This window comes from Lampris incognitus, chromosome 19 (genome assembly GCF_029633865.1).
Source record: "Lampris incognitus isolate fLamInc1 chromosome 19, fLamInc1.hap2, whole genome shotgun sequence".
Classification (NCBI taxonomy): Eukaryota; Metazoa; Chordata; class Actinopteri; order Lampriformes; family Lampridae; genus Lampris; species Lampris incognitus.
In genome coordinates this window covers 9,845,848-9,859,909 of record NC_079229.1, presented here as the reverse complement: position 1 = coordinate 9,859,909, position 14,062 = coordinate 9,845,848, and the positions used below count along the sequence as shown (strand labels likewise).

The 14,062-nt window shown below is 48.6% G+C and overlaps 1 protein-coding gene across 1 annotated transcript in view; it reads left to right on the top strand.

The window, feature by feature from the left end:
* The window catches only part of LOC130130154 (sodium/hydrogen exchanger 9-like), a 162,885-nt gene that overhangs the window by 45,057 nt on the left and 103,766 nt on the right, over positions 1-14,062 (top strand). Inside the window, exons 6-8 of the mRNA XM_056299891.1 lie at positions 718-823; positions 6,421-6,559; positions 8,366-8,471. Coding sequence (XP_056155866.1) covers positions 718-823; positions 6,421-6,559; positions 8,366-8,471 — 351 coding nt within the window. The remainder of the gene's footprint in view (positions 1-717; positions 824-6,420; positions 6,560-8,365; positions 8,472-14,062) is intronic.

Genomic DNA, 14,062 nt, shown 5'->3' with positions numbered 1-14,062 from the left:
GGTACCAGTAGTAGAAACGGGGCATAAGTGTGTCTTCGTTTGATCACTGGGAGAGCTGGCGCTGCATCGGCTGGGAGAGCTTGGTCTGCCGCGTCGGCAGGGCCGAGAGACTACGGTCCTGCCTGGACCTCCTCGGGCGGTCGGACAGGTCGTGGAAGCGTGGCAGGCTAAGCTAACTGCTAGCCCATGCAGACCGGCAGTCCCCACAGTCATCCTAAAAAAAATGGATATGTTGGATGTATGTGCGTTTTAGTTTTGTTTGTTTGTTTGGTTTTTTTTGTAGTTTGGATGTGTTCTTGCAGTTTGGATGTGTTCTTGTAGTTTGGATATGTGTTTTTGTCTTTGCACTGCTGTGGGCTGGGGGAAGCAGTATTTCCTTTCAGTACATGGAATGAAACGACAAATAAATGTTCCTGACTCCTGATTTGTATTCTATATCTACTTAATCCAGTTCAGAGTTGCACCGTCCCAGCACATCGCCGTTAGCGTTGGGTGGGAAGGCAGGGGGACACCTCGGACAGGTTGCAAATCATAGTCTCCAAGTCACCAAACATGGGAGAACATGCAAACTACACGCAGTGGAGCCAGGATCCAAGCTAGGGTCACTAGCTCATGAAGCCCCTCCACCACACTTATTTCTCTGTTCATCTCTGCTCTTCTCCTTCATCTCAAACCATCAGCGTTAATCGCATTGATGTCTCTTGTCTCGTCTTACAGTATCCGTGCTTGGCCTCCTCTCAGAGCTGCGTGTGGACCCGGATCTGCACGCCCTGCTGTTCGGAGAGAGCGTCCTCAATGATGCCACGGCCATCGTCTTGACTCAGTGAGTGTGTCAGTCCGGATCTGTCCATGCGCCATGGGACGAGACATGTTTCCGGGGATGATTGCGGGCTAACCTCACATGGCTCCAGCGGCCACAGATCAGAATTGGCATGATAGGAGGGTGTAGTGTGTGTGTGTGTGTGTGTCTCGGGGATGGGGGGGGTAGATGTTGCCATCTTTATGCAAGGGAAGGATTGGTTTGACAGTGAGGGGAGGGAGGGAGGCGGGGGGTGGGGGTCTCATGCTATGTCATGCAGTGGACTATGTACGCGAGTTGGCCCCCGGCACTGTCCATAGCTCATTAAGGGACTCAACAGAGAGACATGCTGCTAGAGCAGAGGCACATTTCCAGCCAGCTAGCCGACATAGCCGCTGTCGAATTCAGGAAGAAAATAATCTTCAGTGAATCTCAGTGCACCCCCCGTCACCCCCCCACACCCTGCTCCCTGCATTTTCCCCCTTTTTCTCTGTCAGCACACGCAGAACCTCATGTTTACCCTGCTTGCACACATTGCCGTCTTTGTCTGCTCTATTTACGCGCTAACAGTGAACAAAGCCATTCGAACAGACATGGTAACAGATGGGGAGGACGGGGTGATGGAGAGGAGATGGAGAGGACAGGGAACTCACACACAGGCGTGCATTCACCGCCAGGCAAACAAACCAGATGAACAAACTGTGGGGTGGGGAGGGGAGATGGAGGGGGATGAGATATAGCCACACGTGCATTTCACCGCTCAACACATGCTGACGCCATCACGTGCACCTGTATGCACTCTGACACCTCTTATCCCCGGCTCACACGCATGGGGCCCAGACAGGCAAGCAGATGGACAGAAAGAGGAGATGGCCACACAGATTGCTGCGTCGTGTTCAAGCTCTGGCTTGTATCTCTGGCTCCATTGAAGGCAGAGGAGGGAGCCCGCAGTCCCCCCGGACGGACAGACAGATAGGGCTGTGTTTGTTCTCCGAGTGGCGTGACCGACCCCCCCCCCCCCCCCATGCCATCTCTTGTCACTTGACTGGCTTCGCCGGGGCCGCCGGTCGTTCCGGCCCTCGGCACAAAGCCGGCCCTTATTAGCAAGCCACGCGGGGCCCTGGCACTGGAATTTTAACAACCTCTCAGAGCAGCTCAGCCTTACGCTAATGCGCCTTCTCCCATCCAGCCGTCCCAGCAGCTCCAGCTCCTCCACTGAGCCTTCATTCAGCCACAGTGTCTGCAGACATCTCCGGAGTCTCAGCTGGGACTTAACAGCCCAGAGATGCTGGCTCCAGAAAGGTTATCCTGACTGAAGGGCCCAGCAGCTAGTGGCTAAGCTAAAAGTGTGAGCTCGACTTGTGGTTTTGTTTTTCGGGGAAGTGGGTGACTTCTGTTGTTTTGGGGTTTGTTTTTTTTTTCTTTGCCTCTTTCAGCATGCAGTAATCAGCGTGATTAGTGACAGCTTGATTGATTACCTCCTTCCTACAATGGAGATTAAGCCATGTTGTTGTATATAATAGCTGATTTCAGGCTGGCAGCATGAAAAGTGGAGTCATTAGGGGTTAATTTGTCTCTACAGTTGATAGGAATTTTTTTTTCTTTTAAGATTATTTCCCCGCCTGCCACCCAATGACTGCTGGGATAGGCTCCAGCATCCCCGCAACCCTGAGAGCAGGATAAGCGGTTTGGATAATGCAGGGATGGATGGATTACATAGCGATAGTTGAGAGAGACAGGAAAGGCAGGGGAGAGAGAGGGGATGACGTGCAGCAAAAGGCCTGGGCCGGATTCGAACCCAGGCAGCTGTGGTAAGGACTCAGCCTTATGTGATATGCGCTCTACCAGGCGAGCCACCGGGGCGCCCCTTGTTAGGAATCTTTGATGTGAACCGCGCCAGGCTTGTGGTTGTAGGAGGGGACACACTGGCAAAGTTTGGAGCGTCATTTCTGAGGGAGGTGGGCGTTGGGTTCTTAGGAAGAGATGAAGTGGTGACATCACTTTGACACATCTAACACATTGGGGGTCTTGATCTCAGTATACCGATTATCCCCATTAGAATACTCTGGAATTATCCTGTTGCCGTACTGGTTTGATGGTTTGAAGTCCGATGTTTGCTTTGAGAGTGTTGATGGAGAAGTATAGAGAAGGCCAGAAGGAGTTACATTATGTCTTTGTAGATTTAGAGAAAGCATACAACAGGGTGCCGAGAGAGGAGGTGTGGTACTGTATGAGGAAGTCGGGAGTTGCAGAGAAGTATGTAGGAGTAGTGCAGGATATGTATGAGGGCAGTGTGACAGTGGTGAGGTGTGTGGTTGGAATGACAGATGGGTTCAAGGTGGAGGTGGGATTACATCAAGGATCGGCTCTGAGCCGTTTCTTGTTTGCAATGGTGATGGACAGGTAGACGGACGAGATCAGGCAGGAGTCTCCGTGGACTATGATGTTTGCAGATGACCTATAGATCTATAGCAAGAGTAAGTTGCAGGTGGAGAAGAGTCTGGAGAGGTGGAGGTATGAACTGGAGAGAAGAGGAATGAAAGTCTGTCGGAGCAAGGTGGAATACATATGCGTGAATGAGAGGGAGGACAGTGGAATGGTGAGGATGCAAGGAGTAGAGGTGAAGAAAGCGTATGAGTTTGAATACTTGGGGTCAACTGTCCAAAGTAACGGGGAGTGCAGAAGAGAGGTGAAGAAGAGAGTGCAGGCAGGATGGAGTGGGTGGAGAAGAGTGTCAGGAGTGATTTGCAACAGAAGGGTACCAGCAAGAGTTAAAGGGAAGATTTACAGAGACCAGCTATGTTATATGGTTTGGAGACGGTGGCACTGGTGAAAAGACGGAGGCGGAGCTGGAGGTGGTAGAGTTGAAGATGCTAAGATTTTCATTGGGAGTGACGAAGAAGGACAGGATTAGGAACGAGTATATTAGAGGGACAGCTCAGGTTGGACGGTTTGGAGACAAAGCAAGAGAGGCATGATTGAGATGGTTTGGGCATGTGTGGAGGAGAGATGCTGGCTATATTGGGAGAAGGATGCTGAATATGGAGCTGCCGGGGAAGAGGAAAAGAGGAAGGCCAAAGAGGAGGTTTATGGATGTGGTGAGGGAGGACATGCAGGTGGCCGATGTGACAGAGGAAGATGCAGAGGACAGGAAGAGATGGAAACGGATGATCCACTGTGGCGACCCCTAACGGGAGCAGCCGAAAGTGGTAGTAGTAGTTGTAGATCCTGTTGCAGTACCGGTCCTATTTCCCCCACATCTCCAGAACGGATTTCCCTCGAGATGTGAATACACGGCCATGCACTGCAGAGACCGGATCAGCAATACCCCTGTCATACCTGGCTGGCTGGCTGTGAGGTGGCGATTCAGATGCCTCAACCCTCCTGTTTATGCTTGCTCACCAGACACCCAGTCACAATATATTGAAGGAAGGGGGCTCAGGAGGTAGAGCAGGGCGTTGCTGGTTTGATCCCCGGCTCCTCCAGAGAACATGCCGAAGTGTCCTTGAGGAAGACACTGAACCCCTAACTGTCCCTGATGAGCAGGTTGTGGGGCCTTGCATGGCAGCCTCCACCATCAGTGTGTGAACGTGTGTGTGAATGGATGAATCTCAGGCCTGCGTTGTAAGGTGGCGCTAGACTAGAGAAGTGCTGTATAAAGTCAGTCCAGTCACCGTTTCATCGCACAACATGGTAGTCTGCTGATTCTGGAGGTTTACAAACTCATTTCAGGAAGTTGACAGCTGAAGGGAGAACGCTGGTGGCGTGGGTGTATGTGGGTGGCTGAGTAGGGGTGCTGATAATGAAGTGTTGTCATTCCATTAAGTCCTGTACGCCCCGCCACACACACACACACACACACACACACACACACACACACGTCTCTCATTCTCTTGGTCTCTCCGTCTCTCACCGACACACACACACACACACACACACACACATACATACACGTCTCTCATTCTCCGAGTAGCTCTCTCACGGACACACACACACACACACACACACACAACACACACATCTCTCATTCTCTTGGTCTCTCCGTCTCTCACCGACACACACACACACACACACACACACACATACACGTCTCTCATTCTCCGAGTCGCTCTCTCACGGACACACACACACACACAACACACACATCTCTCATTCTCTTGGTCTCTCCGTCTCTCACCGACACACACACCCACACACACACACACACACACACACATACATACACATCTCTCATTCTCCGAGTCGCTCTCTCACGGACACACACACACACACACACACAACACACACATCTCTCATTCTCTTGGTCTCTCAATTTCAATTCAATTCAATATGTGCTTTATTGGCATGACATACGTTTGTGTACATATTGCCAAAGCATGTAAAACAACAACACAACACAACTATGATTATAATAACAACAACAATGATTATGATATCAAACAACAACAGTAGCAATAGGCGCCATCACCCACTGTCTCTCAGGTTGTGGCAGGAAAATATAAATCTTGCTGCAATGCTCGCCGCTGGCCCCCCTCCCAGGACCACCCGCAGCTTACCTGCGTCGTCCATTTCCTGCTACTCTGGAATCACATGTCCCAGCTCCTGGACAAAAGCCCGCCGCTGTTTTTCAATTTTTTCACATTTAAAAATTTCTCTCTCTCAGTGACACACACACACACACACAGACGTCTCTCATTCTCTTAGTCTCTTTCTCTCTCTCACACACATACACACATACACTCGCGTCTCATTCTCTTAGTCTCTTTCTCTCACAGACACACACACACACACACACACTCACACTCACTCACACACATACACTCGCGTCTCATTCTCTTAGTCTCTTTCTCTCACAGACACACACACACACACACACACACACTCACTCACACACATACACTCACGTCTCATTCTGTCTCTTTCTCTCTCTCACAGACACGTCTCTCTCTCACGCTCTTAGTCTCTGTCTCTCTCTGTCTGTCTTTCTCTCTGTCTCTCTCTCTGTCTCTCTGTCTGTCTCTCTCTGTCTGTCTGGCCTTGTGAGACCTCTCTTTGCACTCAACATCGTCTGTGTGGGGGTCCACTCCCCCCACTAAGGGGGTATCTATAGTGGTGAAAGTGGTGTTATGCTTCTCTCTTAGTGAAGAACACTCGTGCTGCCTGTCCCCATGACGACTGTGGGATGTCTCTTAGTGAAGAACACTCGTGCTGCCTGTCCCCATTACGACTGTGGGATGTCTCTTAGTGAAGAACACTCATGCTGCCTGTCCCCACTGACGACTGTGGGACATCTCGGAGGCAGATGATTTGATCTGTTGCCCTCCGAGGCGACGGAAGGGAATCGGCATCTTAAGAGGGCCATGTTTTCTGAGGAGTGGCTCCAGTAAATTGCACTGCAAGGCGAAGCTCAGCATAACAAGCGTCTGGATTCGTACCCGCTGCAGTGTCTCGGCACGTCGTGTCAATTCTGTCCTCGCGGCCTGATGTTTCAGCATATGTAGTGTCTGGCACTCTTGTTTGTGTCACGGTTACAGTGTTTGTTGTACAGTGTTTGATTACAGTGTTTGTTTCTTCTCCATCTCCATGGTGTGTGTGTGTCTGTGTGTGTGTTTGTTTTCCAGTGCCATCGGTGCCTACAGACAGGTGGACGGAGGACACGCCTTCAGCGCCCCCACCTTCTTCCTATCGATGGGCCACTTCCTGGCGGTGTTTGCCGGCTCCTTTTTTCTGGGTTTTGCGTTCGCAGTAACCACAGCTCTCATATCCTTTCACCCCACCAACCAGTCAATTCCACCGCCACACCCATCCCACCACCTCCACCACCTCCCTCTCACTTTGAGTCCCTGCACCCCAAACCCAATTATCACCTCAGCATCAGCCGCCATCTATCCACTTCCTCATCCAGTAAATTGCGCCTCTAACCAACCCCTGACTGTACTGCCTTTACCGGCACAAGCAACTCAGCTATGCCTAAAGTGCTCCTGTGCCGTTAATGGCCGCCATCTCCCTCAGAGAGGTCATCAATCAAGGCAATGGCCTCTGATGAGGTTTCGACTCCCGCCGTTGTCCAGAATTCGTCTCCGATCCTTTGGTAATTAGACTTTGGGGTGAAAAATGAGCACATGTCACAAGTGGTTCGGTCCGGGGCTCAACTCTTTATTTACCGTGAATAATCCGCGGGCGACAGCGGAGCACAAAGAGGTACATTCATCACATTTTCAGTCGCGCTTAACCGCAGCAATGACCCGCTCTCAGCCTGTCGACTTGCACAGTCGCTTCTTGGAAGAGATATTCCAGAATTGCTCTCGCTTTCAGTTATCTCTTAATGGCTTCTCCTCGTTACGTGGTGATGTAAACATGACCTGGGAGGCTGTTTGTATCCATGTCGCGGGAGCCGGCAGGGATTTTCTTGAGGGAAGAGAACCACGGATGAAAGACCCCAGAAACCTTTGAAGGGAGTGCTCAGGAACTTTGGTATGCAGCGATGAACCCGTCAGCGTAACGTTCTCCTTCTCCCACCCATCCTCCATCTCTCTCTCTCTCTCACTCGCCCCCTGCATAATTATTGTAAATATAAAACCTTAGGCATTGGAATAATTTGACTTGGAGACTTTTTTCCCGCCCCCCCCCCCCCCTCCCCAGTTTTATCCGAGCCATCCCGGTTGCTGCTCCACCCCCTCTGCCGAGCCGGGGAGGGCTGCAGACTACCACATGCCTCCTCCGATACATGTGGAGTCGCTGGGGGGGGGGGCTAGATTTTATTCACTAGTGGAGGAGTAAAACAGCAGAGAGGGTAATCTGGACCTCATTACGCTCTGGATAACCGCCAGAAGTGAGATCATGAGGAGCTGGTAGGTAACCCTAAACCTGTGGTGTCCAGCCATGTGCAGTGGAGAGCAATGTGTATCCAGGTTTTCATTCCAGCCCCGCGTTACACCGGCTGATTCCACTGGTTAACATATCCTCAAGCAGACAGGGAGGACTAATCCAGGAAGTAGTGTTGGGTTGTAATGAAAACCTGCATACATTCTGACTGCAGGTGGAAAGTAGCCATTAGCTAAATCAGAATCAGAATCAGAATACTTTATTCGTCCCCGAGGGGAAATTGGGTCTGATAGAAGTCATTATTTCTCTCTTTTAGGATTAAAATTCATGGTTTTGTAAATTGTCCCTGTAAAACACCCATCCATCCATTATTCAAACCGCTTACTCAGGGTTGTGGGGATGCTGGAGCCTATCCCAGCAGTCATTGGGCGGCAGGCGGGAAGACACCCCAGACAGACCGCCAGTCCATCACAGGACCGACACACATTCACACTTAGGGACAATTTAGTATATTGATTTATTGATTTGAAAAAAATCCCCTACACTCTGGAGCCCCTTGCCGAAAGACAGCCATACCTGTAATGTCCTGCCTCTTTTTTATATATACTTCAGTGTCGCCAGAAGTCTGAGCCATTCTTATGTGCTTTACTTTTTTTGGACACTGAAGCCAGTGCTCTCGTGTGTGAGCCTAATTTGGACTGTGCGATTATCACCACATTTGTCCTTAACCCGCCAATCCACCTCACAAAGTTCACTCGGCTGAGTGACTGTCCACTGCTGGAGACGTCCCTTCTCTTCCTGCTGTCGTGGTGCAGCTTCCTGTCGGCGGAGGCCTGTGGCCTATCAGGTGAGTTGTGTGGGTTGTATATGTGTTTCACACAGTACATTTGTGTGGGTGTGTTTGCATATCTATTTGCTCATGCACAAGGCAAGGCAACTGTATTTATACAGCACATTTTACACACAAGGCAGACTCAATGTGCTTCACATAAAGGATTTAACAAGTAATTCATGCACAGTTGCTGTGTGCATGCATTTGCTCCCATTTGAGTATGTGTGCATGTGTGCATATAGGTACACATGTAGGTGTGTGTGCATCCACAGCCACTCTTTTACTTCATGGATAGTAAGGTGGTAAGGTTCGATGGACCGCGTCTGCAAATCCCTGCAGGCATGCCTTCACGCCTGCACGCACTGACCCCCTGGCCCCTCCACCACATCAGTGTCCCTAACAGCTCTGTTGATTGCTGAGCTCTGTCACTTCAGGGTTTCACTCTGTGACCAGCTAGAATTACAGTCCTATGAATCCCATGCACTCCAAAATCCTGAAAAGACCACCTGCGTAATCCCTGTTCAAAACTAGATGATCATGCACCCTTCCACACTGCACAAATAGTTCAGGAATGATTTGAGGAACATGACAAACGGAGCAATAATAGTGTACGCTGTTAAGTGCCAGGGAGGATTGCCGTGACTTGTACATCTGGGAAACCAAACAGACGCTGGATGGCGCAACACAGGAGAGCTAAGACATCAGGCCAGGACTCCACATTCTCCACCCATCTACAGGCCAGTGGCCACTCTTTCAAGGATGAGGATGTGCACATCCTTGATAGGGAGGAACGGGAAGTCAAAGAGGCCATCTGTGTGAAGAGTACACATGGCCATGGAAACTCTACTTAATGGTCACGCCAATATTTGCACATCAAACTGGTTGTTGGTTTTGGTCATTATGCAACTGTGTTGTTTATAAGGGTGGGGACACCTGCAGTCAGTTGAGACTGAAGAGGTCACTTAGATGAGCGATGAAACATATCCGTCAATAAACATTGTATCCAGATGAACTGATTCAAACCCTCTGATATTAGGCAGGTGGTTCTAATGTTTTTGCTGATCTGTGTATATATATTGGACTCCATCACACACTAACACACAGATACATGTCTCATCTACCAGTGGCATTGCCTCGAGGCAACAGTGTGGAAATGAGTATGTATTAAGCAATCTCTTGATTCCATGGGGAGCTACACGTCTTGATGCTGTTCCCAGTTCAATTCCCATAACTCATTTTAAAACGGCATCTGCCCTTCATGGTCTCAGTGTGTTTCTACCTCCAGTTTCAAGATGGGACCACAGATAGCAACGGGCCATAATGGCGTTCCTGCCCCAGCTGTTAGCCTCGGTCTCCTGGAGGGCCGAGAAATTGCCCAGGCCTCTCATGTAAAATGGATGCAATGCGACCTGTTTTGCCAGCTCGGCTTATTTTCATTCTCACAGCCCAGGCTAGATTTGGAGGTTTACAGGTCGGTTCGGGTTGTTAATTAACGCATATTTTAGTGGGTCATGTGGTGCAGATTGGCTCTCATGACGGCGGGTTCGGGTTGTTAATTAATGCATATTTTAGTGGGTCATGTGGTGCAGATTGGCTCTCATAACGGCTCGAGTGGGTGTGGTTATTAAAAGAAACCCTGACCCGCGCATCGCTATAGCCTAGGCTACAGCAAAATGAGCAGTGTTGCACTGTTTGGTTTTTTGGCTGTTTGCCCAGCATAATACACTTGATTGCAAGGCATCGCCTGTTGTGTCTTAGCCTGATGGCGTCTGGGTCTAGGCTGCTAAATAAACAGACTAATTGCTCCAAACGGTGTTCTTGATTGTTGAATAGCAACAAAAGTAACCCTTCATTAAATACATGAACTCTCTCTCTCTCTCTCGCTCTCTCAGTATAGTCAATTCAATTCAATATGTGCTTTATTGGCATGACATACACTACCGTTCAAAAGTTTGGGATCACCCAAACAATTTCGTGTTTTCCATGAAAAGTCACACTTATTCACCACCATATGTTGTGAAATGAATAGAAAATAGAGTCAAGACATTGACAAGGTTAGAAATAATGATTTGTATTTGAAATAAGATTTTTTTTACATCAAACTTTGCTTTCGTCAAAGAATCCTCCATTTGCAGCAATTACAGCATTGCAGACCTTTGGCATTCTAGCTGTTAATTTGTTGAGGTAATCTGGAGAAATTGCACCCCACGCTTCCAGAAGCAGCTCCCACAAGTTGGATTGGTTGGATGGGCACTTCTTTGAGCAGATTGAGTTTCTGGAGCATCACATTTGTGGGGTCAATTAAACGCTCAAAATGGCCAGAAAAAGAGAACTTTCATCTGAAACTCGACAGTCTATTCTTGTTCTTAGAAATGAAGGCTATTCCATGCGAGAAATTGCTAAGAAATTGAAGATTTCCTACACCGGTGTGTACTACTCCCTTCAGAGGACAGCACAAACAGGCTCTAACAGGTACTATTTAATGAAGATGCCAGTTGGGGACCTGTGAGGCGTCTGTTTCTCAAACTAGAGACTCTAATGTACTTATCTTCTTGCTCAGTTGTGCAACGCGGCCTCCCACTTCTTTTTCTACTCTGGTTAGAGCCCGTTTGTGCTGTCCTCTGAAGGGAGTAGTACACACCGGTGTAGGAAATCTTCAATTTCTTAGCAATTTCTCGCATGGAATAGCCTTCATTTCTAAGAACAAGAATAGACTGTCGAGTTTCAGATGAAAGTTCTCTTTTTCTGGCCATTTTGAGCGTTTAATTGACCCCACAAATGTGATGCTCCAGAAACTCAATCTGCTCAAAGAAGTGCCCATCCAACCAATCCAACTTGTGGGAGCTGCTTCTGGAAGCGTGGGGTGCAATTTCTCCAGATTACCTCAACAAATTAACAGCTAGAATGCCAAAGGTCTGCAATGCTGTAATTGCTGCAAATGGAGGATTCTTTGACGAAAGCAAAGTTTGATGTAAAAAAAATCTTATTTCAAATACAAATCATTATTTCTAACCTTGTCAATGTCTTGACTCTATTTTCTATTCATTTCACAACATATGGTGGTGAATAAGTGTGACTTTTCATGGAAAACACAAAATTGTTTGGGTGATCCCAAACTTTTGAACGGTAGTGTACGTATTGCCAAAGCATGTAAAACAACAACAACACCATACAACAATGATTATAATAATAACAGCAACAAAAACAATGATTATTATATCAAACAACAACAGTAGCAATAGGTGCCGTCACCCACTGTCTCTCAGGTTGTGGCAGGAAAATATAAATCTTGCTGCAATGCTCGCCACTGGCCCCCCTCCAGGAACACCCGCAGCTTACCTGCGTCGTCCATTTCCTGCTACTCTGGAGTCACATGTCCCAGCTCCTGGACAAAAGCCCGTCGCTGTTTTTCAAATTTGTCACATTTAAGGAGGAAATGCACCTCTGTCTCCACTTCATCTGTCATGCACTGACCACATTTTCGTTGCTCTTTTGGCAACCACGTCTTTTTGTGTCTCCCCTTTTCAATGGCCAGACTGTGGTCACTGAGCCTGTATTTGGTGAGGATCTGTCGCTGCTTCCTGTCTCTGACAGTTAAGAGGTGTTCTTCCGAATCATAGTTTGTTTTTAGGGCCCGATAGACTTCTAGTTTGTTTTGAGTTTTGATTTCAGCGTTCCAGTGTTTCAGATAATTGTTCTTGCTTTGTTTTATAGCCTGATTTCTCTTTCTCTCTCTCTCTCTCTCTCTCTCTCTCTCTCTCCCTCTCTCGCTCTCTCTCTCTCTCTCTCTCTCTCTCTCTCTCTCTCTCTCTCTCTCTCTCTGGCGGCACAGTGGTGCAGTGGTTAGTGCAGTCACCTCACAGCAAGAAGGTGCTAGGTTCAAGCCCCGGGGTAGTCCCATCTTGGGGGTCATCCCGGGTCGTCCTCTGTGTGGAGTTTGCATGTTCTCCCCGTGTCTGCGTGGGTTTGCTTCGGGTGCTCCGGTTTCTTCCCACAGTTCAAAGACATGTAGGCCAGGTGAATCAGCCATACTAAATTGTCCCTAGGTGTGTGTGTGTGTGTGTGTGGGCCCTGTGATGGACTGGAGGCCTGTCCAGGGTGTCTCCCCGCCTGCTGCCCAATGACTGCTGGGAGAGACTCCAGCATCTCCGCGACCCTGAGAGCAGGATAAGCGGTTTGGATAATGGATGGATGGATCTCTCTCGCTCTCACTCTGTCTGTCTGTCTCTCGCTCTCTCTCTCTCTTTCTCTTTCACACACACACACACACAAGCCTCTTCTTTTTGACCAACAAAAAAGGGTTTTAGCGGTGTAAACAAAGCTACGGATACTACTTGGGGGAAAAAAAACTCGTAAGTGAAGCCTCAACACTCTAAATCTTATCCATTGACCGCAACCATAATCACAACTTGATGATAAAGCTGCTTGCATCTGTGCGGGAGTGACAGAGGGGAGGAAGAGAAGGTGGACTGGTAATGCAAAGCCACAGTGTTTCTGTAAGTTACTTATAACATACTCAGAACACAGCTTTGTCACTTTTTGACCCGCCTGCCCAAACCCGCGATGTTTTCTAGTGAGCTGGACCGAACCTGCGCATCACTACCGGGCAGTGATCAAAGAAGGGGGAATCAGTTCATCTGGATACAACGTTTATTGACAGACACGTTTCTCCGCTCATCTAAGTAACATCTAAGTGACCTGTTCAGTCTCAACTGACTGCAGCTATCCCCACCCTGATAAACAGTACAGTGGCATCACGACCGCAACCATGTAAATGTGGTCACGCCCATATTTACATATGAAACTGGTCGTTGGTTTGGGTCGTTATGCCACTGTATTGTTGATAAGCGTGGGGATACCTGCAGTCAGTTGAGACTGAAGAGGTCGCTTATGCCCCTTTTACATGGTACCGGCTCAACTCGACTCAACTCGCAGTGTCGTTTTCCATTACCGTAACAGCACCCCATCAGTGTAGCTGGTCTGCATTGGTTTTGGTACCTGCTCGTTTTTTTTTTTTTTTAACCTTGACAAAGGTGGCCTGTCCAGGGTGTCTCCCGCCTGCCGCCCAATGGCTGCTGGGATAGGCTCCATCATCCCCGCAACCCTGAGAGCAGGATAAGCGGCTTGGATAATGGGTGGATGGATGGACAAAGGTGATACCAGAAAAGCAGTAACAGTTACCAAAATGCCGGTACTTTCCAGTAATAGAAAACGAAAAAGTCGAGTCGAGTTGAGCCGGAACCATGTGGTGGAAAAGGGGGCATAAGTGACCTCTTCAGTCTCAACTGACTGCAGGTATCCCCACTCCTGATAAACAATACAGGTGGCATAACGACTGAAACCATGCAAATATGGTCACTCCCATATTTGCATATGAAAGTGGTTGTTGGTTTGGGCTGTAATGCAACTATTGATTATCAGGGTGGGGATACCTGCAGTCAGTTGAGACTGAAGAGGTCACTTAGATGTTACTTAGGTGACTGTTGAAACATGTCTGTCAATGAACGTGGCATCCAGATGAACTGATCCAACCTTCTTACCTGGGTTGTTGAGCATGCATCAACATACCAGACAGTGACTTTTTCTGTAACGCTCATTGCAGTACT